Here is a 25260-nt window from a genome sequence, read left to right as displayed (position 1 = left end):
ATCTTTGTGTCATCAGCAAAAAGACAAACTTTACCATCGAGGCCTTTTGCAATATCACTTATGAAGATATTAAACAAAATTGGTCCCAGTACAGATCCCTGAGGTACCCCACTGGTAACATGACCTTGTTCTGAATGTTCTCCATTGACTACAACCCTCTGTTGTCTGTCACTCAGCCACTGCCTAATCCACTCAACAATATGGGAGTCCATGCTCAATGACTGCAGTTTATTGATAAGTCTTCTATGTGGGACAGTGTCAAAAGCCTTACTAAAATCTAGATATGCAATGTCTACTGCACCTCCACCGTCTATTATTTTAGTCACCCAGTCAAAAAAATCTATAAGATTTGTTTGACATGATCTCCCTGAAGTAAACCCATGTTGTTTTTCATCTTGCAATCCATGGGATTTAAGATGTTCCACAATCCTATCCTTTAATAGGGTTTCCATTAATTTGCCTACTATTGATGTCAGACTCACTGGTCTATAGTTGCTCGATTCCTCCCTACTACCTTTCTTGTGAATGGGCACGACATTTGCCAATTTCCAATCTTCCGGGACGACTCCTGTTACTAATGATTGGTTAAATAGATCTGTTAATGGTTTTGCCAGCTCACCACTAAGCTCTTTTGATGCAGTAATTCATGCAAATGGAGCCCCGACCAAGTATTGAGTGCATATTATACAGTACATGGACTAACTTTTTAGTAAGCCAACATTTCTGTTTAAAAAATCCTTTTTTTCTTTATTGGTCTTATGTAATATTCTAATTTTCTGAGATACTGAATTTGGGGTTTTCACTAGCTGTCAGCCATAATCATCAAAATTAAAAGAAAAAAATGCTTGAAACATATCACTGTATTTAATAGATCTATATAAAAAAAGATGAGTTTTACATTTTGAATTGAATTACGGAAATAAATTAACTTTTTGATTCTAATTTTATGAGATGCACCTGTATGTAGAAACAGAACAAATTCCGCAGGCAAAAATGTATTCCATAAAAAACTAACAGTGAGAAATTTTTTGATTGTGGGGAATTTTTATGTCTCCAGGTCAGTTAACAGATTGCAAGGAATAAATATACAAATAGTTTTATTATTAAAGTGATTATAAATGATCACCTTGTAAAACAACCTATTCAGTTTAAAATACAAATGAAAGGCAAATCGTTCTTGTATAGAAATAAAATACATTATGAATACATTTTTCCCTTTTTTCATTAGTGCACTAATGCATTTCCTCTGTTCTCAGCAGCATAAGAGCCAGTGGGGGGGGGGGGGGGGCAGCAGCACACTGAGCTTTCCAGTGAATGGCTGGGCAGGGGGGGGGTGTCAGGGCAAGACTGCTCATTGGAGGAGGGCACACTCATAGCTAGAGAGCTGATCACAGTGTACTCTCCTGCTTAGTGTGGTCAGTTTTTAATAGGAAAGCAGAAGGACTGGCAGGATCACCAGGGATTTCACAAAGGAAGCAATACGAAGATACTTTCTCATACAAGCACATGGTACAGCAGACATATATCAGCAATATGAAGTGTTGGAATAACAAATGCTTCAGAAGCAATGAAGGTTTGTAAAGTGCAGATGCTCATAGAAACTATAGAAAGTTCCCTTTTTTTTGTTGGCACTGAAAGGTTAACACATTCAAGTTTATCCATTTATTAAAAAATGTTTATTTACAAGGTTACCACAAGATTACATATTAAAAACAGGACTCCCCTGCCATTTTAGATACTAAAATGTAACAACGGTACAATGTCAAACATATAACATGTTTTTGAAGTAAAATAAAATATAAAATAATCTTTGATAACTTATATACATTAAAAATACAGGTGAGTTCTGAAAGTTTTAGAAGTGGTAATCTTCACATACATTCTGTTAGGGTTTGTTCACCACTCCATAAAGTATTATGCAGTTTGATTGGTTGTGCTTGATGGCAACATAAAAAGGGCGATCTACCTTAATTTCATCACTTGGAAGACTGCGAAATGACATCACGGAGGCAGTAGAGCTAGCCGCTTCAGTCCCTTTTTCATTTACCTCTAGGGAAGTTTGGTGGTATACTTCAGACATGAACATATTGCCTTGGTTTGTCATTCCAGAGAAATTTGCTTTGACTTGGCTGAATGGATCTGTAACTCCCATGGACTTCAGTGTTTCCTTTAGTGAAAAGTTCTTTTCCACTTTGAATTTTGGCACCTGCAAATCTATATTGGTCATCTTCATACCCTCTTGACTGATCCAAGCAGTCAGGTCTTTCTGTGAATCCATGTTTTTAATCTGTATTAGAAAAAAAAAATAAAAAATCAGCTGAAGAACGAATGTGCATTAAGCTGGTCTAAACCTTAATCCTTATTACACAGGTCCCCATCAACCCTAATTTTTTAGGCCTCTTGTATACATTTGTTTTTAAATGCAGCATTTGTAACCCTGTAGAGTTTCCTTCTGGTCCTGAACACCAGATCATTGTTGTCTATGGGACAATATATGCATTTTTGTAAAGATTCAGCATGCAGTCATGCATTCAAAGCTGTACAAAATATAGAAAATTCTACTTTTGGGTGCAGTAATTTATGTGTATACGTGTAAATTGACTGGCAACTAACTAGAAGGTGAACTTTACACATAAGGTCTTTAAAGTGGTATTAAACCCAAAAGCAAACATTTATTATATTGCAGCCTACAACTTCTTAGATGTGATGCTGCATTTGTTTTATTTTTTCATCTTTCTTCTATTTTCACCAGGTGATCTGGCCAGTAAGGGCTCTTTCACATGGTCCGCCTCCGTAGGAGCTGAGCCGGCAGATGACAGCTCCGTCTCCGCTTGCAGTGCGGAGAGGGAGGTGTCACAGCCCACGTTGCTCTCTATGGGGAATCGGATGACAGCTGGCCGCCTGTCCGCTCTCATCCGATCCCATCCGATCCGATCCCCAGGACGGATGGAAAATAGGGTTTACATCCGTCCGGATTTCATGGACAGGATCGGATGCGGATGGCAGCAGGTGTCAGCGGACATGTCACCGCTGACATCCGCTGCTCCATAGGGCTGAATGGGGCATCCGATCAGATCCGCCTAAAAAACTGACAGGCGGATGTGATCGGACCGCACATGTGAAAGAGCCCTTAGTCTGTTGTTTTTCAAAAGAAAAGGCTCTCTTTCTGATGTATCAGTTACAGGTTTGAGACAAACTATTTACCACTGATAGGCATGCTTACAATGACCAGTTTTTATTTATGTTAAACCTTTATCCTAAAAGGAAAAGAAAAATGTTTGCTGCAGCTATGTATTAAAGCGGTAGTATACCGCTTTTTTTGACTTTTAACTACAGGTAAGTCTATAATAAGGCTTTCCTGTAGGTACAAATAATATCTCCTAAACTTGCATGGTTTAGGAGATATTACCACTGCATGCAGCCACTGACGAGTGCGGCGCATGCGCTCTGAAGGTCGGGCGGACCTTCAGAGTTCCTTGCCGGAAATTGCCGGAAAATTACTCCTGCGCGTATGCGCGGGAGTGACGTCATCGCGGCTCCGGCCACTCACAGTGCCGGAGCCGCCGAAACCGGAAGAGACGCCGAGGGATCATGTCCACTCCCACAGCGGTGTGTGGGGGTCCATGTCGGGGGCTTCGTTCTAAGGTAAGTTTACTAGCTCATTATGCCTTTGTCTTGCAGGGGTTTTTTTTTTCATTGCAGTATACTACCGCTTTAATCATTAGTTGGAGTTTGGTTTCAATTTTCCAGTGCATTTAATTCTGCTGGTATATCTATCACTACTCGTTTGCAGACTGACAATGCTGCTGCACAAATGTGCCTCTGTGCTCATTCATCCAGAGTGGGGTCATTCTAATACAGGAGGTATATTACTGGACAGATCAGCAGGTGAAAACATAAAGAATATACTCTAAAAAAGAAAACGAATGAAGCTACCAATCTAATGATTGGTAAACTGCAATATATTACATTTTTAGTTTTAACACCGCTTTAACCATACCTCCTTACTTTTTGAGATGGGAGTGAGGGACACCTATTAGCAAAAGTATGTATACATAGGACACACCCCTGCCACACTCCCTTAAAGGAGAATTATGCAAAAAAGGAGATTAGCTAAACCCACAAGTGCTTTTTTTTATCACTACTATTCCTTTATATTGGCTTTTGGAATTTACAAATGCAGCAATTTAGAAATTGGATGAAAGGTTTAGCATTGGGAAACACTTTTTGAAAGATAAAAAGTGCATTTTATATAAAAACTACATAGATCAGAGGGACAAATGAGGAGGAAAGAGAGACAAAGGGACATTGATCCAAATCAGGGACAGTCCCTCGAAATCAGGGACAGTTGGGAGCTATGCTTTAACAAGCATTTATGTATTATTGCCATTTACTGTATATTTCACCCACAATTTTCACAGCATTTTATGTGTATATTGTACATTCAAACCAGTCCCTTCTCTCAAAAAGCTTACAGTGTGAGGTCCCTAACTTACATTTATTCATGCACAAAAAGGGGCTAACTTAGACAGGAGACAATTAACCTTGCAGCATATGTTTGGAGCCCTGAAGGAAACCCGCGCAAGTAGAACATGCAAACTCCAGGCAGGTTGTGTCACAGTTGGGGTTCAAACTGGTGACCCTAGTTGCTTCCAGGCAGAAGTGCTAGCCATTACGCCACTTTGCTGCCCACACATAGCAGGCATGTTTTACCCAGGATCTTTCTGCCAGCAAGATCCTTTGTATATACATCCTCTGGATCAACTGCGGGTATAGGATTGTGTACATGGGATTGTATGGTTGGGTTATCTCTACTGTATTTTTTTTTTTATTGGTTGACCCAGATGGACTTGTGTCTTTTTTCAACCTAAATAACTATGTACTGTCAGTAAATTATAATGTGCTAAGACCAATGAAAGTGTGCAAAGTGCATACACTCATCATCAGGCTTTGGGCTTTTTGTAGTAAGTTTAATGCATTCACATATATACAGACCAATTAAAAAAAAAGTTTATATGCAAGGCTTCCACACGATAATGTATTAATGTGTAATAATATTTGGGACTTTCCCTGCAGGGTGGATTTGACTTAAATCAAGTCGATTTGAATCAATATTTAAATCACTAGTAAAAAGGCTTGATTTAAATCAACTCAATGATTTAAATTATAATTTTTAAAGAGCAACTATCATCTTTGTCCGGCAGCAGCTCTGACCAGCTGTTGACTCAGCGACAGTCCCATTCACTTTAATGGGGCAGCTGGTGATGTGGCACAACAAGGTGAAGGACGTGGCGGCAGCAGGTGAGTGGAAGCCTACTAACAGGCGCTGCCATGATGAATCTGAAATGACTGGTGCTCTTTAAATGTAAGGACTCATTCTTGCTGGTAGTTAGTGTGAAATTGTGTGAATGCATCAATGCAATGCATGCTATCTCAGCTTGACGAGCTTGTTTTCATTGACTGAGCTTACCAAAAATGTAAATATTGCAGAATATAGATATATGCAGAATATATATATATATATATATATATACTGTATACTACATAACTAAGCTCTATTTCATGCTGAATAAACTACATTTTTAATGTATCTTTAATAGAAAACTATCTTTAGATCAAGTTTTACTCCACAAGCATTTTATTAAAATAAATTTAATTAAAAAAAAAATCTGATTAAAAATATATATATATATGATTTAAAAGAAAAAAATTCAGATCTTATTTGCTCAACTCCTGGAATATGTTCGAAGGCATGCACTGTGTTACGCTGCCTGGGTATGCTCTGGCCCAGGGCTATCATTGCCTCTGTGGGTTGGGAAGTACAGCCTCCGCAGCTTAGCTGTGACAGAGACCAGCCATCATGGCAGGTTCTATTTCAATTATACAACATCAAAGCTTTGTGTTCTACCAGTTCCATTCTGTAGCACTGTTCTGACTTACCTTTTTAAAAACGGCATTGTTATCTGGAATTATAATCACCATACTAAAATCTTCTTTTGGCCCATAGGGAAGTTCCACAATCTTTAAGCCAGGATTCGCTACATATTTTATTTTGAAGTAGTTTATCATGGTCATCATTTTAACTGTTACTTGGTCATTCTGAAAAACATTCAAATCATATGCAATTTACCATATTTTATCATTCACGGTTAATACTGTGCATTAATAAATGTACACATCCTCACAATAATAAACATATCTACAAGAATTAACATATCAAACTTTGTCGTGAGACCTTTTGGTATAATCTCAAACTTTAGATTGGCTCATCATTGCCACCTCATGGTTGTTTGATAAAGCCGTAAGACTATATATTCAATAGAAAATTCTTTTAAGTTCAAAGAACATATTTTGATGTAAAAGCGTCACTGTATACAAAACTGATATTTCGTTTTTTGGGGTTTTTTTATGCTGGAACGTTTAACATTTCTCATAGATTCAATTGGTGTGATCTCTCCCTTTGATTTCCCCAGCAAGCACATCTGCAGCAAAAATTGCAAGGGAGTTTCACACTCCCAGTTAGATCTCTTATTAAATTTGTATTATGAATAACGCATCAAGGAAATGAGAATATCCCAAGCTAGGTACGGTACTAATAAACTGCTTTATGAAATATAAGAAGTGGGAAACTTCCCAGCTCCAATCATATCGGAAATATTGGATCCAATTATCACCGGAAATAGTATAGGCAAGGAATGTGCATGTTCTCGCTGTGTTTGCACTGGTCTCCTCTGAGTATTCCATTTTCCTCTCAAAATCCAAAACATAAGGCCTGCTTCAACTAATACATACTATATAATTTCATTAAGTGTGTGCTTATATGTTAGATTATTGGTTGTCTTTTTATGCCTCTTGGACAATTCGGTGGGGAGATCTGTTTGGCTAAATTCTCATTTTTACCCAAATGTCATGCCCACTACCAGGGAAAATGATGGTGACACATGCACCCAAAGATATGCCAGATTTCTCACCAGAAATAGTACATGTAAAGAGTTTAAATTATCTAGCTGTATTTGTGCTTGTTTATTCTGAGTGTTCTATTTTTCTCCCACAATCTGAAGGGTAGGTTAAAGGCCTGCTCCAACTACTACATATATTTTCCTTGTGTTGTCTGTTATCCAAGATTAGTGGATGGACTCTTTTGTTGGAGATTCCAGGGGTGAGATCTGCTTGGCTAAATTCCCAGTGCCACCCAAATACCATGCCCATGACCAGGCCAAATTATGGTGTCACATGTACCCAAAGATATGCTATATATCTAGATAGAAAGATATAGAATATATAATTAGGGGTTTTTCTACAAGATGAGGACATGTTACTATCTCATTACAACAGGAGAACATCCCGCTAGTAACAACTTTCCTGTTCTACAATGACAACACTTACTCACCATAATGTATCTATGGAGAAGCAGCGATATTACCCTAGACTACTTCCTATTTGCATACCATACAGAGTATTTGCATAACATACAGTGCTGTAGTTCAGAGAAATGAACTGATGAAAGCAGCTAACATTCTCTGAGATTTTAGTTCAGCACACATTACAAGCATACTGAATTTCTATCAAGATCAACGAGTAATTTTTAGACTTACTGGAAACGTTTTTTTAAGGATGGATAAGCTGCAATATATAACATTTTTGCTCTTTGCTATTTTTTAAGTTAATAAATCATAATATGTATAAATGTACATACCGATAATAAGGTAAAGGTATCCTCATGGGTCCGTGATTCACGAAACGGTTTTGTCCAGTTTGCAGCAAAGTATAATGTATTTGTAACAACCAGTGCTGTGTTTGGAGAAATGGATTGAGCTGGCAATAATTGTTGAATTTTCCCTTTAAAATAATAAAGTAAATACATTGAAATGTGTACATTGTAATAAATCACTTCTGCCTATTTGCAAAACTTAGATTTAATGTGACCAAAAGAACTCTTATTACTATAAATAGGCAATAACACTTTGGGGGTGTATGTATAAAACAATTTATTAATTGAATGTCATCAGCATTTGCCCAACCCTCACAAATTCTGGCCAAATGTTGCCTAATATGTTGATTTCATATTTTTTATTCTCCTGGCAGCAAAAATTACTGTAGTGCGTGCTTGGAAAACGCCTGCACTGAATATATTGCATGTGAAAACCAAAATGTCGTGGATTATGCTTAACGAAAAGATAGCCAGTATTCGTTTGGATAGACAGAGTAGTTTTGACCGCGTGTGGAGCCCCTGGATAGAATATTTGCAGGCTCCGTAGGTGCGACTGGGCGGCTTGGGGTCCGGCGTGGGGGGACATGTGATAACTATTTTATTTTGTTTTCTGTGACTATTGTCCTGGCCTCTTTTTCTTTATTATCCTTTTCTTCTTCCTCATCTTTCTCTTCTCTTTACTTGTTCCTCCTCTCTCTCTGCCCATGGCGGGGCAGACTATTCTCTTTATCTTTTCTTGGGTCCTTTTTCTTTTTAGTTTATCTGTTCTTTTGGGGGTCTGGTGACAGGAGAGGCGCTGTTAGCTCTGATTTAAGAGCTTTGGTTCGGGTTTCCTGCTCTGGGTCTGGGTTGTTCTCTATTATTTGGCCATTGATGGGAGCCCACTGGTTTCCTCTTTTGGGGGAGGGGGCTGAGGGGGGGCTTCGCCCTTTCGTGGACACAGTTTGTGCCCATTCGGGGTGTCTGGGACGGGGTGGGGCCCCCTGCTGGCCGGTCTGTTAATGGGCTCGGTGAGTCCTCTGGGCTCTTGATGTACCTCCTTTCGATGGGAATCAGTCTTGGGACTTGTTGTATTTACTGTTCACTTTTCAGTACTCGACTTCTTAGTCACCAATGCTGTCATAAGTCATGTTTTGATATGCACTGTTCTGCTGCGTGGTACTTTTCTGTATGCCACCCCCCTTTTTGCTATATTTTCTACATTTTCTGTACCATTTCTTTTATGTTTTGTACTAGTACTGCTTTGTTTAAACTCAATAAAAAACTATTGAATACTAATATGTTGATTTCCTATGATCATCAGCTCCATTTAGTGGCCATAATATACATAATTTCCTGATACAACATTAGGGCCACTAGGCAGAGGCTGACTTGGACCACCAGGTTCCATCTTCAGCTAAAATACCACTTTTGAATGGACTGGCCCTTGAAGTGGCTGATTTAAGAAAAATGGAGCAAAAAATTGGGACAAATGAGAATCTAATTAGGTTTTATATTTTAAAAGAAACGAAAAATTGTATAGATATGGTCAATTACAATATTTTCTGCTTCATATCATGTATTGCAATTTTTATAAATCATGCATAGGGCTATTGGTGTTTTCAAGTTCCAACATCTGACGAACATTAGTTAGACTTATAGCATATTTGAGTAGCTTCCTTATTGTATTCTGTGCCACTGAGATATGTTCCACTTTTTACCCTGTACTTACATCTATATTTGTTTTTCATACTGAGACTCTGACTCACGGTAGTTTACTTCATTCAAATACCATTCTGTTGTACTATCATTGACCCAGATTAACTGACCTTGCTTTCTGCGTCATCTGCTAATTTCCCAGCCTGTTTGCTAGAACGGAATTTAAACATATTCTGGTTTTTACAGGTTTTTTCCTCAGTGGATGACACTACTATTACTTTGCTACATTTGTCCCCAGAATTTTATGGGCAGCATTGCAATAGACATATATTTGCAGTAACCCATGATGAAAAGGCATGATTTCCTACTTCGAACAATCTAATATTTCAAGTTGAAGCTTCTACAGGTCTTAGAGCATGCTGACTACCTTGGGCTGATGATAGCACTTCAAGGGTCATTCCAACATACAAAACTCCTAATAAAGGTGCTGTACCTCGGCCCATACATGACAGTGTATATTTTGCTATAAATCTTTTGCTGCACCACATAATTCTGCTAAATGTATGTTCACTTTGGCAGGTTAACATTGGTAAATATAAATATTAGTAAATTAAATTTTAAATTAATTAATTTGTTATTTTAAATAAAGTTAAATTATGTTCAATTTGAACACCCAATAATGTGGTAGCAAAAAAAAAAAAACGAATTTCCCTATCATGTTTGAGTATTTGAAATAAACACATGTTCACTTTATTTACAACATACACTTTGCTAAGTAAAAAGCCTCCAATTGGAGTTGATTTACTAAATGAATGTAAATACTTGTGCAAAGGGAAGACAGTTTTCCTTTTCTTTTTTTTTTTCTTTTATTTATGCAAGCATATGATTGGATATTCAAAGTGAACACAGTTTTGCCCTATTCCCTAAAATTTCATTTGCTAAGTAAATGGTCCCTAATATTTTAGTAAATCAACTCTATTGTCTCTGGCTCTGTCAAGGTAAAATCACAACATGGAGTTGCAACATTAATGTTGCTAGGTGTTTCTTTGATCCCCCCCCATAGGCATGCACAAGGAACTCTAAATCCAGTGGCAGGACATCCCAGGAGATGTACATTCAATTATTCTCTGTGTTTCAAGACACCTGATTTACTGCATATCCAGAATTTTAGCGTAATTGGAATTAACATTTTAAATTGTAATGGTACTTTGTTAAAAAAAATTCTTCTTTTTATTTTTACTGCACTCATTTAAATAAAACATGAAACATACCATTTGTCTGTTGACTAATCCAATCATTAATATACTGTCTTGATTTTTCTGCATCATTATGAAAGTCAAGTTGTTCCAAGCCTGCACTATACAGATTCTTCGTATCTTTCAAAAATGCCTGAAAAACAAAATACAACAATGAAAAATGATACATTTTTTCACTTTTCCATTTTGAAATATCTTAAATCAAAGTACCAAATTTTCAATATGTCTTAAAGTTGAACTCTAGGCAAAAAGCTAAATACATAGGTAACATGCATATAAGGAAGTTGTTTTACCTGCCAGAGGATTTCTTTCTCTTTCTATCCAATTCTGAGATTTACAAAGCAGGGCCCTGTTTGACAGGGCAGGAGGCCAGATTTTTCTCTTTTGCAGCTAAGTAACACATACAGGTCTTGTCCCTAGCCCACCATGTGGCTAAACTCTGAAAACAGGAGCTCACATCCCTACCACTCTACTTTCTTGTCCTATCAGCGTGCCCTTTGCTTGTATTTAAAAAAAATATATGTAATGATTTAATAATGAATATTGACCTGCATCTATTTGTGTCTTTTGCATATGCCTGGAGTTAAGCTTTAAATAAACCTAACAGGAGAACCAAAGAGCAGAGCAAAAACTGATTAAAGCTGAATTCTACTCAAAAGGAGAAGTTCCGCTTGTTTGCATCCTCCCCCCTCCACTGCCATTTTTGCACTTTTTTTTTGGGGGGGGGGGGAGTGGGTACCAGGTTTTGACAGATACCTGCTCCCACTTCCAGTCAGATCACCATGTCGATCTAAGAGGAAGTTCAGCCCCCCCCTCCTTCCCCCTGCAGCCTTCTGGGACACATCACAGGTCCCAGATGACTGCGTGGCCATCCACAAAGCGCAGTGCGGCTTGCGCATGCCCAGTAGGAAACTGGCTGTGAAGCTACAAGGCTTCGCTGCCATTTTCCCTTACTTAAGATACTGGCACTGGGACCTGAAGCTGATTGAAGAATCAGCTTGGGTCAGGATATTGTTGGATCCCTGGACAGGTGGGTGTCCTTATAGTAAAGTCAGCAGCTACAGTATTTGGGGGGGAGACTGGAGCTCCTCTTTAATAACGAGGATTAGGGTCCTTCACACCTGCTTTCGTTCCCCGCTGAGTAGGCAGATAACAGGTCCATTTCCGCTTTCTTTGCAGAGACAGACATGTCAGAGCTCTGCTTTCCTCTATGGGGAGATCGGATAAAAACAGACCACCTGTCCGTTTTCCTCCGATCCTATCTGATCCGATCCTCCAGACGGATGGAAAATATAGTTTCCATCCATCTGGATTTCCCAGACAGGATCAGATAGCAGTGGGTGTCAGGGGAGATGTCACCGCTGACATCCGCTGCCCCATAGAGATGCATGCCTACGTGTATGTTTAGTTATCACTTTAGTGCAGAGATTTCAACCCCAAATTTTCCTTTTCGCTGGAAATAACAAATACATTTGGGTACTTTTGTTTATGAACACATTGCTATTTCTTTCCATCTTCCTGTTCTCTATTTTTCATCAGTGATATCACGCTAATGTAATTTAAGTATGACACGATATACCTAAAGTGTATCTAAACAAAAAAAGAAAAATGAAATATATTGTAAGTTACTCGTCTTTAGTTTAATTTTTACCTGTGACCCCGTTAATAACTCACTTCCTAACCTAGTGTGTTATTGCCCATTCACCATACTGTATCTATGGAGTAGCAGCGTTGTTACCACAGGCCGCTCACTCCTGATTTTGACTACAGAATCTTCTCATCTCCATAACATAGAGGGGGGGGGGGGTAATCTGTAATCCACAGAGGTGAACTGTGCAGAGCTAATACTACCTCTCTTCTCATCTCCATAACATAGAGGGGGGGGGGGTAATCTGTAATCCACAGAGGTGAACTGTGCAGAGCTAATACTTGCTTGGGATTTCAGTTCAACAAAGGCACAGTGCATAGGCATTTACAAGCCCACTGAATTCCGATCTGTCCTGTGCTCAGTCCCAATGTGTCTAATTCACAGCACATTGTTTTAATTATTTGTCATGCAGATACGGCTATTCTTTTAAACACTCTGGGGTTGATTTACTAAAGGTAAAAAGAGTGTGCAGTTGCTCCAGAGCTTAGTAAATGAGTTAAGCTTCACTTTACAAAAAATACCCAATCACATGCAAAGAAAATTACAAAAACAGCACTTTTGCTTGCACATGATTAGATGATGGAAGTCGGCTGAGCTTTGCTTCATTTACAAAGCTCTAGAACAACTGCACTTGCAAAGTGCAAACTCTATTTGCCTTCAGTAAATCAACCCCAAAGTGTACTACACATTTCTACTTTATTATTAGCACATATCTTCAGTAATATAGATATGTCAACATGTAGAGTCGTAACCCTGAGTATTCTTCAACAGATATGGCTTTACAAATATCATAGGTGGCTAGATGTATTTTTCTTTTATAAAACATACAGAAAGAAGAAATTTTAGGATAATTGATAAGGGCTAAGCCATCTTATAAGACCTAGTTTGACATTGGAATCTGGTCATTCATAATAATCGCATAGTATTTCAATGACTTTTAACTGAGATTTTGGTTTCTAATAGCCTTGTATAACAATTCAATGTTTGGATGAAACCCCCAGAAAATGAGAAAATGTATTGTATTATAGCTTAGCAGACCTTAGATGTGGTTTTCCATTAATCTAATCTGGTAATCCTGCAAGTAACTTACTTGCTGTCCCTGCATGGCTACACTCTCTTCTACATTATATCAATAAAGGTAGCCATGGCTGTCACCTAGGCTGGACTTCAAACATGTCAGCTATTGTTCATCTCTATTATATGGGGTTGATGGAATTAGTAGTTTTCATGAGAAAGTTTAGATAATTTTGGTTTTATCCAGCTCAGGTAGAGACAAGGAAACTTAATTTCAAGCAACATCAACAGGTACTTGCAAAGAATATATTTGTCTAATACAAGTAATGCAGCCACTAAATCGAATTACTTGGTAATCTGAAATATATTGCATTTGTATTCCTGGATTTAGGTATCCAATAAATAATTTTAGAAATGTGAATATTAATTCAATACTTTTTTTTATACTGTGAATGCTTTTAAACAAAATACTGTGCATTGATTTTGTGTTTTAAGGTCATAATTATTGGCTTCAAAATTATTCAACTCAAAAACATTCTAATATCACATAACTTGACAAAAAAATGGAAGATACCCCCCAAAAAAAGAAAAAGAAATAAAAATTTGACTTTCTTACCTGAAAAAATTCAAAGGACTTTTGTCCAAATAATTTGTTGGCAATAATCAATTTGTGTCCATCACCTTTTTTCTCTAACTCCTCCCAAAGATTTTTGCATCCAAAATGGACATCTTTAACATCGCTGAAGTGCAGTGCCTTGCAAAATTAAGAAGTATATTGTCATTAGGGACTGAAGTTTTCAATAAACATCAAATAGTAATATTCAATGATAATCATTCCTTTATCATCTTTCTATTATGAAAAAAAAGCCCAGAGAAGATATTAATAGTATTATCAGGATTGAAATGGGTCTCCCTGTTCCCCTGTGACCACACATATCCAAGGTTGTTAGTGGTGTACCCCAAGGTTCAGCGTTGGGACCATCAATTGTTAACGAGCTTAGAAATTATATAGAGTTTAGGAATAAAGGTACCACTTTGGTATTTGCAGATTACACTGAGCTTTGTAGCTAAATAAAGTATATACAATATGTTTCTGACTTAAATGCACTGATTGGGCAACTATGTGGTAAATGAGGTTCAATGTCGATAGCTTAGGGTCAAAAAAACATGCATGCATTATACACTTAAGTAAAATACAACTAGGGGAGTCAATGATGGAAAAGGATCTGGGTGTTGTGGTAGATTATAGATTTATGAACAGTATGCAATGCCAGGTTGAGGTTTCTAGGCTGAGCAAGATATTGTGGTAAAAAAGGTAGCAGGGTTGATTTATCAAAGGGAAATAGCCTGTTTACTTTGCAAGGGAAGTTGTACTATGCAAAGGAATTTTCTGCATAGCTTAGTGAATATAGTGACATTTCCCTTTGCAAAGAATAACCAATCATCTTTTGTTACACATAATTTTTTGATGGAACTCAGCAGATTATCACTTCATTCACTGAGCTCTGTGGAAATATCCCTTGCAAAGTGTAAATTCTCTTGTAAAGTGTACAGGTGCTTTACTAAATCAACCCAATAGACTGAGATTCCAGAGAGAGAGAATGACATAATTGCCCCTGTACAAAGCTTTGGTAAGGCTTTCTCTTGAATATGCAGTTCATGTTTGGGCATCAGTTAACAAAAAAGATATTGTGGAACTGAAGAAAGACAACTAAATTGGTACGTGGAGGACCTCAGCTATGAGGAGATCATACTAAGATCAACTAAAATGAATTTATTCTCTCTTGAGAAGAGGCAATTAAGGGTGGATATGATCAATTTGTATACATACATAAATGGTCCATATAGTGAACTTGCTGCAAAACTATTCATTTTAAAGACATTGAAGAGGACAAGGGGGCACATTTTGTGTCTGGAGGAAAAGAGCTTTAACCTCTATGTACAGAAAAGGTTCTTCTCAGTAACTCCCGTACAAGCATGGAAAACCTTCCTTGGAAGCTGGTTCTAGCTAGCTAAGCAGAATGCTAAAAAAAAAAAAAAAAAACTAAATGTGTTTCTAAAACACAAAACATAAATTGCTATGAATATTAGGTAATAATATTAGGTGTTAAGCAATAACACCCTAAATTCTTGATCTAGGGAATGTCCAAGTGCAATTTTGGGGATTATTGTTTTATTGTTGTTGCCTTATTTATGTCATGTAATTCCCTGTACTTTAAAATGTTGGGGTGTGTTACACAGTCAGGACAGCTTGCATTTTAGGGGGTGGTATGTAGGCAGGAAGTGGTTACTAACGGGAAGGTAGGGGTTAACTGTAATTCCTGGGTTTTTCCTGGTGGGTTTCTGACCCCCAGTCCTGTTTGATATAAAAGAGACGGGGGTCCAGACTCAGAGAGGGATAGATGGTACGGAGTGAAGTAGGGGAAAAGATAATGAGTTTGGTTTAGGCCTGACATGGACTCAACCAGCGTTCGACTTTTGCTTGAACAGGTATGCCAAGGCAGCTACAAGCGTGAATTTAGGGATTAGGGAAGTGAGGAAATGTTGGCACTTTATCTTGGACTGTCAACTGTATCCGTCACCAAGGTAATGTATTCTTCAAGTAAAATGTTTGAAATAAAACTTTGCCTTTGCCTGGTCTGAAGGTACTAAAGGGGTGCAATTCAGCTAACCAACACATATAGTTAAAGCTCGGGTCACTAAGCCCATTTCGGTATGAAGACATCAGTACTAAATTAATACAGTGTAAAAATACAGTGGTTACCAAGCTATTTCTAGCAGCCTGTCGAAAGCTTGTACATGTGACAGGTGCAAGGGAGATGTTGTCGGCACTCCTTCGGCCACAATCACTTGCTGGGGCCCTCATCCTGTACACAGTTAGGGAAGAGGAAGACTTAAGTGAAGTCCATGCTAGGTGCACTGTGGGACCCCATACTGTTACAGGGAGTAAGGTAGCAGTGATACGCTGGACAGGTGGAGAGGGCAAGGGCTCTCTCTGCATGTCTCTCCCAAATGCAGAAGTGACTGTTGTGATGCTTAGAACATCAAGAGATTTTACTAGAGTTCATTCATGTTTAGTCATCTGTCCAGGTCCTGGGCATGGCTTGAGTAAAGGTACCCCATGTGTGGTGTGGTGACCCTATACAAAGTGCCTTGTGAAGCCCAGAAGAACTCACCCCGGTGGTAGGCCTCACATGTGACCCTTGCTTGGCACCCAACAAGAAGAGAAACACGGAGGACGTGGCAATCACCCCATGACCTCTTCCCTACTACACATGCCTGCTGCAGCTGGTAGGAGGTAACTCTCACAAAGCCTAGAGCAGTGGATGCTGGCAGAAGGCATCACTGCTCTAGGTGATTCAGCTACATTGTCACCCATTGTCTATAATATACAGAAGAAACAGAGCATTGCAATCACATTACTGCATGGAAAAACTTAAAAAAAAAATATATATATATATATATATATATATATACTAAATGTGCAAACTTACCTTACTTATCTGTGCAGCTGTGTTACCCCCTGCTCCCAAAAACACCATTGCAAACGCAGTAAATAAACTGAGTGGTGAGAATACAACATTTTGACCTTCAGCATTCCTACTTATTTCACGGAAAGCATCAACTGCAAACTGGTTGTTAGCAGCACATACGTCCATTTTTTATTTCTGTTTAATCTGGGCAAGAAAGTTAAAAAGGAAAGAATGCATTACTAACACTTGTATCATTACTGGCAGTATTACTATTTATTACACTTCTGGCCTTAACTAGTAAAGCTGTATCAACATCCCAAAGTTATTCATGAAGTGGTATTAAACCCAAAACCAAAAATGTTAAATATATTGCAGCTTACCAATTATTACATGCAGTGGCTGCATTCATTTTATTTTTTTAGGTTTTTTTTCTCTCTATTTTCTCCAGGGGATCTGGCCAGTAACTTTTGTTTTCTAATTTTGGATAGAGTGGGAAAAAGTTAAAGCCTCTGTTAAATTTTTTGCTGTGTTTGTCCCCACTGAGGATATTCACCCCTCTATCTGTACTGGCGTCCCTAGTCACAGAGAAAGAAAGTTAGGGGAATTACAAATGCTGTGCCTAGAACAGGAGGTAGGGGGAAATCTTCTAATGGGGACAGCCATGTTTTAGGGGGAAATTCCCCTCATTTTGGGGGACGTTATTTAATTTCCTTTTGCATTTCTAGGAAAATTTCCCTAGTGGTACACAGGCAAAAAAAAATGATAGTCTTACCTGCAAAAAACTCACAAAAATCAATATGTTCTCAAAATGTATACAAGCATTTTCAAATGTTTATAAGCACTATCAACTGATCTTTCACTGACTGCTAATAAACCCAGCAGGGTAGTTGCTCCTCGGATGTACTTGTGACTTTGACATTTTAAAAATAAAAAATATAAGGAACCAATATATAATTTTTTTTTTTTAAGTTGTAAAAAACAATCACTGCATAAAAATGTTCATTTTATGTCAGACTACTCATGCACGTTCGTGAGTACCAATCCTTAACTCTAGTATACTCTATCTATATCTCCCCATTTAAAGGTTGTAGCACATTTTTTTTTTCTGATGAGCTGCACTGTATTCTTCTGTCCCATTTTCTTTTTTTTTTTTTTTTTTTTTAGATATATTTTTATTAATTGGTAACACAAACAGGTATGAAAGTAACAGACCTTTGAATTTTTGTCCTTTTTTTTTAAAACAAACAACAAAGTTGCAGCAAGTCAAAGGGTATCTGAGTGAGGGCAGACATTACTTAGCAAGGCAACAAAAATACAATCAACCAATTAATTCAGGGGTGTCCCAACTATGACCCTCCAGCTGTTCAGTAACTACAATTCCCATCATGCCAAGGTATGTCTGTGAATGTCAGAGATTTACAATGCCTCATGGGAATTGTAGTTCCTGAACAGCTAGAGGGCCATAGTTTGGAAACCCCTGAATTTAGGGATCCAACAAACAAAACAGTGCTAGAAGAGAACTAGCAGTAGAGTAAACATTTGGGTTCTGTCCCATTTTCAAGCAGAGAAGATAAAACGAAACAAATTAGACTATTTAAAGTATATATATATATATATATATATATATATATATATATATATATATTAAAGTATATATTGGGCAGACTAGATGGGCCAAATGGTTCTTATCTGCCGACACATTCTATGTTTCTATAACTAAAAGCAAAACTTTTTTTTTTTTTTTAGTGTTAAATAGAGTGGAGAAGAATTAGAACCCCTGTCAGTTTTTAATACTGTCTGTGCCCCTGTTAGGGCGATTCACCCTATCTATTTGTACTGTTTGCCATTATCATTGAAAGTAAAGAAAATCCTACATTTTGTGTTGTTCCCATGAAAAGTAATAAAAGGGAAATTCCAAGGAGGACACTGGTTCTGATGACCTGGGGGTCCCCAAGGGATTCCTTTTAATTTGCAGGGATTTCCTTTCACTTCCTGTTGGGGTATGGGTATGACCCAAAATGGGACACAGGTGGCAAAATAAAATCTAAAAGGGGTTAGAACCCTCCCTTATTCTATTCAAAATAAAAAAAAAATAAAAAAAAGTTTTGTCTATAGTTTTAATAAAAGGAGGGGGGGGGGGGAGTAGAAAAAAATACAACATATAGTAATATATAGTTTTACTTTAAGTCTGTAGGGTTGTTCCCAAAACCATTAACTGTTCTGCACGATTTGTTGCCATTCAATTGAACATTGTGTCCTTTGAATGAGCTATTGTTAGACCTTTCTTGGTTATTAATCAAAGATATACACGCCTTAGTTCTTTTATATTTTGTCTGCTAAAGCCCTGTAATAAAACGTACGTGTTTTCATTCGAGGATTATGGCTGGTTTGTGTGTAATAAACTGGTCTCCTGGAGACAAATTTAATAGCTATACTAATCACCAACAAAGGATATACAAATACTGACAATGACAGTTTTCATGAAAATGATTAGGGCCGATGTGCACCTTCCTGTATATCCACCTGAATTTAAGTAACTGTTTACCGATGTTATATTTAGGTAGAAGGTAGGAATGTTCTTCAGGAAAACTATTTTTACATGCCATACCATTAATTAGAGAGAGACTACTTCCCACCCACAACAATATATTAGAAGTTACACCTACAGTTATGACTTGGAGAACACGTTTGTGCACGCCTTTAACCAGCAACCTGAGAAAAGTAATTCTGAGCCACTTCAGTCTTTGAACTAAACCCAGAGTAAAGAGACAATATTTTAGGAACAAGTACATTTTTTTTCTTTTCTTCCATTCTGTAATATTAAGAACTAAACTTTATTATAGATAGTAAATGTAAAAGAAAGGCCGTGCTAAATTGACACAATGATACTAAAATCAAACTAGAAAAAATATTATAGCAGTGAATTGTGCTTCAAATTATACCATAATGTCCAATTGAATAAGCCATGGCAGTGAATCTAACTATTCATAACATAATGTCCATATATAGATATAGAAAATAAAGAGTCCAGATATGGGTGCCGAGTGCAAGAAAGGAATCCTTTACCATATATTGTGACTTCCTCCACAATCAGTGCTGCATGCTAAGGGCACGCTAAACGCTTACCAGAGGGAAGATAAAGACAAGCATCAGATATGTCAAAAGAGCTCCAATGGGATCCAGTAGATGGCGTGATGCCTCTCTCTAAGAAGGGACCCCAGGAAGACATCATCTATGATGAAACGCGTCGGGAAGGCGTGCTGACGTCACCACGTGATACCCGGAAGTCGGGAGGCTGTGTTCTGGTGGAATCTGCCGACATTAGTGCTATTATTCCTTTTCACATGTGAGTTTTTTACCTTATTTTAATCAACTGTTCCCCTACGTACTTCACTATCTGTGGCCCCCTTCTTTTATGTTTCGTTTGGGAGTGTCGGGCCCGGACTGTTTTAGTGCGGTGGCTGGTTTAAGATCACGGCTCCCTGCTGGACTTGTTAGAGAGAGGCATCACGCCATCTACTGGATCCCATTGGAGCTCTTTTGACATATCTGATGCTTGTCTTTATCTTCCCTCTGGTAAGCGTTTAGCGTTCCCTTAGCATGCAGCACTGATTGTGGAGGAAGTCACAATATATGGTAAAGGATTCCTTTCTTGCACTCGGCACCCATATCTGGACTCTTTATTTTCTATATCTATATATGGAAATTATGTTATGATATGAATAGATTGATTCACTGCCATGGTTTATTCAATTGGACATTATGGTATAATTTGAAGTACAATTCACTGCTATAATGTTTTTTCTAGTTTGATTTTAGTATCATTGTGCCAATTTAGCGCAGCTTTTCTTTTACATTTACTATTCTGGTGTTTCCCACTACAGATGCAGCTTTTCACATTTATATTTTGTATTGCTATCATTCATGTTGGTTTATTCACCTTTTATTTTTGTGCATAGCGTGGTTATTTTTTATACTAATTTTATTATAGATAGCATTAAAAAAAGACCCTATTCCTCATAAAAGTGTAACTGCATCTCTTGTCCAGGACTACATCAAAATAGTGCCCACGTGCACACTGTCCAGGCACAGTGCAGATCACAAATGTGTTAAAGCGGTTTCGGCTTGGTCTCCACCCACCCACACCATTGGCATATACATATGAGGTCGATATAGTGAACTTGGTGTTGAGGTTTTAGCTTTAAATTCATCACAGAGGACACTCTTTACATCTAAAAGAAAAGGGATTTCATCTGCAAATACAGAAAGGTTTCTTCACAGTAAGAGCTGTGAAAATGTGGAATAGACTCCCTCCAGAGGTGGTTCTAGGCCAGCTCAGTAGATTGCTTTAAAAAAGGCCTGGATTCTTTCCTAAATTTGCCTAATATAACTGGGTACTAATATTTATAGGTAAAACTGTTCCAGAAAATATCTGATTGCCTCTCGGGGGATCAGGACAGACATTTTATCCCCTGTTGTAGCAAATTGGATCATGCTTTGCTGGGGTTTTTCGCCTTCCTTTGGATCAACTGCGGGTATAGGATTGTGTATATGGGATTGTATGATTTTCTTTTTTGGGTTGAACTAGATGGACTCAAGTAAACTCAATAAAAATCTTTTTTGAGCTGCAGTGTGCATGAGCCCTTTAGCAGTGTTAGAAAAGTCCGGTGTGCATTATGGCCTTATAGTGAAATAGAAAACCTTTGTGGCATGACAGGTTTTCTGGGATTTTACTGCCACTGTCAAGGTGTTCCTTAGGATACAGTTTTAGGATTATGCAGCTTCATTGTCTCTGATTACAAGGGTAATATTATCACAAATTACAGTGCAATTTATTTTTTAAAAGCTCTTTACAAATAAACACAAAATACAGGTTAGTTTAGGTAAAAAAGAAAGATTTTCAAAATCTTTTGAGAAATATTAACACTTTTAATAGTTAAATGAAAACCTGAACTGGTTTTAAGTCCCCAAGTTCACATATATGCGATGACAGACATCACATGTGATTCGAGGCGCACTGCTCTGAAAATCACATGGGATGTCTGTGCGATGCAAATTCACCCATACAGATTGTATGGGTGAATTCGCATCACATTTGACTCGCACAGGGCCCTTTTTTGGGTCCGCACCGGAATCGGATCGCATGGGTGTTCACACCTATGCAATCCGATTCATGTCTGAACTGACAATTCGCACTGCGATATGCGAACTGATCTGGGGGTGTCGTTAACATTGTATTGACACCCCAGCGATTTACATTCGTGTGAACTGCCTGCGAGTTGAATGCAATTCGGGAACCCGCAGTGGATTTGCAGAGTTCCCGCATTGCATACATATGAACCGGCACTAATCTGTGGGCTGCTGTTGGTGTCCTTCTGAAAATACTATTTGCCTGGCAAGGTAAGACAGATGTGCTCAATCTGAATTGCAAACAACACATTTCCTTTAACAGGTATTACTAGAAAATATGGCATACTTTACCAGTTTATATAGTTAATCTTGGCTATTCTAGCCCTGTTTGTAAGTTATCAGCAAACAAAAAAAAAAGATTTTTGTTCCACTATAGTTCCCCTCAAATTTTGCCACTTTGCCAGTGACACCTTTCTTGAGTTATCCTCTGGGTTCTGCATCTACTTCCTGCACTGAGATGCTGGCTCAGAAATGAACAATGTCTGTGTTGTTCTTGGATGTGTTCACAAATGTCAGGCACAGATCTGCCCCTAATGCAGATTCATGACATCATGTCTGCCTAGGCAGTATTTTGACTGCAGCTCAAGAACTGCTTTTTAAAGCCTAGCTCCAGGGAAAAACAAAAATCCTCCCTTGCTGTAGGCACTTCAAAGGTTAAATGTTTGTTCAGGTCCAGAATACCAGAAAAATAAAATGTCTAACCTGATCTCTACTTCCCTGGCAGCTGGCTGTTTCGGCCATTCTCCAGTGCTCCAGTGGTGGACTGTCCATTGGTGTCCTCACGTTTAGTGTAGGGCTATGGACCCATCATTGTATGTGAGTGGACCTGCAACCGCTAGATCATAAGTGTCCTTTCACATGGGCGGTCTGATTAGGTCCCTCCACCTCTCAGTTTTTTAGGTGGACTTGATCGGACCTTCTATTCACCCTTTGGATTGGCCGATGTTAGCGGTGACATGTTTGATGACACCCACCCCTATCCAATCCGATCCTGTCTGCCAAATCCATACGGATGGTGACCCTATTTTCCATCTGTCTGGAGGATCGGATTGAATAAGATTGAGTGAAAACGGACAGGAGGTCTGTTTTTACCCGATTTCCGCATAGGGGAGAGCAGGACTCTATCCGTCTCTGCACAGTGAAAGGAGACGGACCTGTCATCCTCCTGCGGAGCGATCCCCCGCTGTGGAAAGCGGAGTCCACCGAGCTGACCGCTCATGTGAGAGGCCCCTAAAGGAGAAAAGGCTGCAGGTCCAGTCTAGCAGCACAGCTGCCTATGACAGCAGGGATAAAAAAAAGATAACAGTGCTATTTCCTGTAACCTAGACTTAAATTAGCATCTAACCCGAGCACTGTGGGGCAGCCCAATTGCAAGGGAGGAGCTTTGATTTCCCTGGAGTTTAGCTTTAACTATAAGGCCTCTTTCACACATGCGGACCGTTCAGATCCGCCTGTCCGTTTTTCATGCGGATCTGAATGGATGCCCCATGCATCTCTATGGGGCAGCAGATGTCAGTGGAGACATGTCCGCTAACATCCGATCTGATCTGGTCCGTCAAATCTGGACGGATGGAAACCCTATTTTCCATCCGTCTGGCAGATCATAACGGACAGGCGGTCTGTTCTCATCCAATTCCCCCATAGAGGACAGCGGGGATTTGACACCTCCGTCTCCGCACACAGCGCGGAGACGGAGCTGCCATCCGTCTGCTCAGCAGGGATCAGCGGATTGATCCCCCGTTAAGAAAAACGGAGTTCACCGACGGAGCAGACAGCGTGAAAGGGGCCTAAATGTACAGCTTTTTGCAAAAACTAAAGTTACTGAAAGGTCCACTTTAAGTATAACAGATTGCTTTAAGTTCAGAACGACTTCAGCTTTCGGAGAGTATTTTGGAGAAAAAAAATGAGAAAATCTTTACAAAAGGAAAATCTATCTAAAAAAAAAAAAAAAAAAAAAAAGGAAAATATTGATTTTGTCTTTTTTTAAAAATATTTTCCTTGGAACATCACACTACTGCTGCAAACCTACTGGTTATTGGGGAAAATAATAACTAAATCATTAAAACCCAAGCTATAACTTAGACTTATGTAGGATTTTATACAAAATGTACTATCGAAAAACATCAAGAACTCTGAAGAGTCAATATTTCTATCATGAATATTTGTCATTATAAAGAGGAAAATAAAAAGGACAGTACCTTGTTTGCTTATCCTGCAGATCAAGCGCTCTGAGCTGCACAAGTTCTCAGTTCAAATATAAATACATTGCCACTCCCCTGGCAATATGAATTTTTTTTTTATTTGGTATAAGGAATAGGTGAGACATCATATAGGGAAGATATAAAAAAACTCACGGCATTGTTCTCCGGTCTAGGTGTGGTTCCATGCTGCAATTGTGACATAAGGCTTTAATATTTTGTAGTGCTTTCACTTATCATATGGAATTTAATTGTGCTGCAAACCCTCCCCACCTAACAAATGATCTCCACCAAACCTCTGTGGTTATGGTAATTGAAATAATACAATTATACTGTAAAATCTAATGCTACACTGGAATTTCATTATTAATAGTGTTATTATTATTATTATACAGGATTTATATAGCACTAACAGTTTGTGCAGCACTTTACAATCTAAGGAGAGACAGTTTAGTTACAATACAATACAATGCAAGAGTGTTAAGAGGGTCATAAGAGCTTACAATCTAATAGAGTGGGACAAGTGGTACAAAAGGTTATAACTATGGGGGGGGGGGGGGGGGGGTGAGCTGATGGAAGTGATAACATTTCAGTTCATTGCAGAAGTGATAGGCTTCCCTGAAAAGATGAGTTTTCAGGTATCGCCTAAAGACAGCGTAGAAGATAGCCGGACAGATTAAAGTACTTGCAAACGATCACCTTGTAAAACAACCTATTCAGTTTAAAATAGAAATGAAATGCAAAACATTTGTGTATAGATATAAAATAACATTATAAATACCTTTTTCCCTGTTTTATAAGTGATCACATTCCCTCTGTTCTCAGCTGCACAAGAGCTGGGGGGAGGAGAAGCAGCAGCACACTGAGCTTCCCAGTGAGTGACAACAGGGGGGAGTGTCAGGACAAGTCTGATCATTGGAGGAGAGTACATTGAGTTCCCAGCATAGCTAGAGAACTGACCATGGTGTGTTCTCCTGCTTAGTGTGGTCAGTTTTTTTAATAGGAAACAAGGGGAATAGCAGGAACACCAGGGATTTCACACAAATGAAGAAATACAAAGAGAACAGGATACTTTCTCATGCAAGTAAATGGTGCAGCAAGCACATATCAGAAATATGAAGTGTTGGGGTAA

General features: G+C 38.5%; 1 protein-coding gene across 1 annotated transcript; it reads right to left on the bottom strand.

Moving 5' to 3' along the window:
- Positions 1–1334: 1334 nt before the first annotated feature.
- LOC309556024 (leukocyte elastase inhibitor A-like) lies at positions 1335–24196 on the bottom strand. The gene is made up of 7 exons (XM_082258291.1): positions 24129–24196; positions 16762–16944; positions 13884–14021; positions 10621–10738; positions 7697–7839; positions 5941–6099; positions 1335–2287 (listed from the first exon to the last, which is right to left on the bottom strand). Exons 2-7 carry the CDS (start codon positions 16924–16926, stop codon positions 1886–1888), a joined length of 1125 nt encoding a protein of 374 aa, XP_082114417.1. The 5' UTR covers positions 16927–16944; positions 24129–24196; the 3' UTR covers positions 1335–1885.
- Between the last annotated feature and the right edge of the window lie 1064 nt (positions 24197–25260).

Source organism: Pelophylax lessonae (genome assembly GCF_965119305.1).
Source record: "Pelophylax lessonae genome assembly, chromosome: 5".
Taxonomy (NCBI): Eukaryota; Metazoa; Chordata; class Amphibia; order Anura; family Ranidae; genus Pelophylax; species Pelophylax lessonae.
Note: the sequence above shows the minus strand (reverse complement) of the source record. Positions and strands in the feature narration are given on the sequence as shown.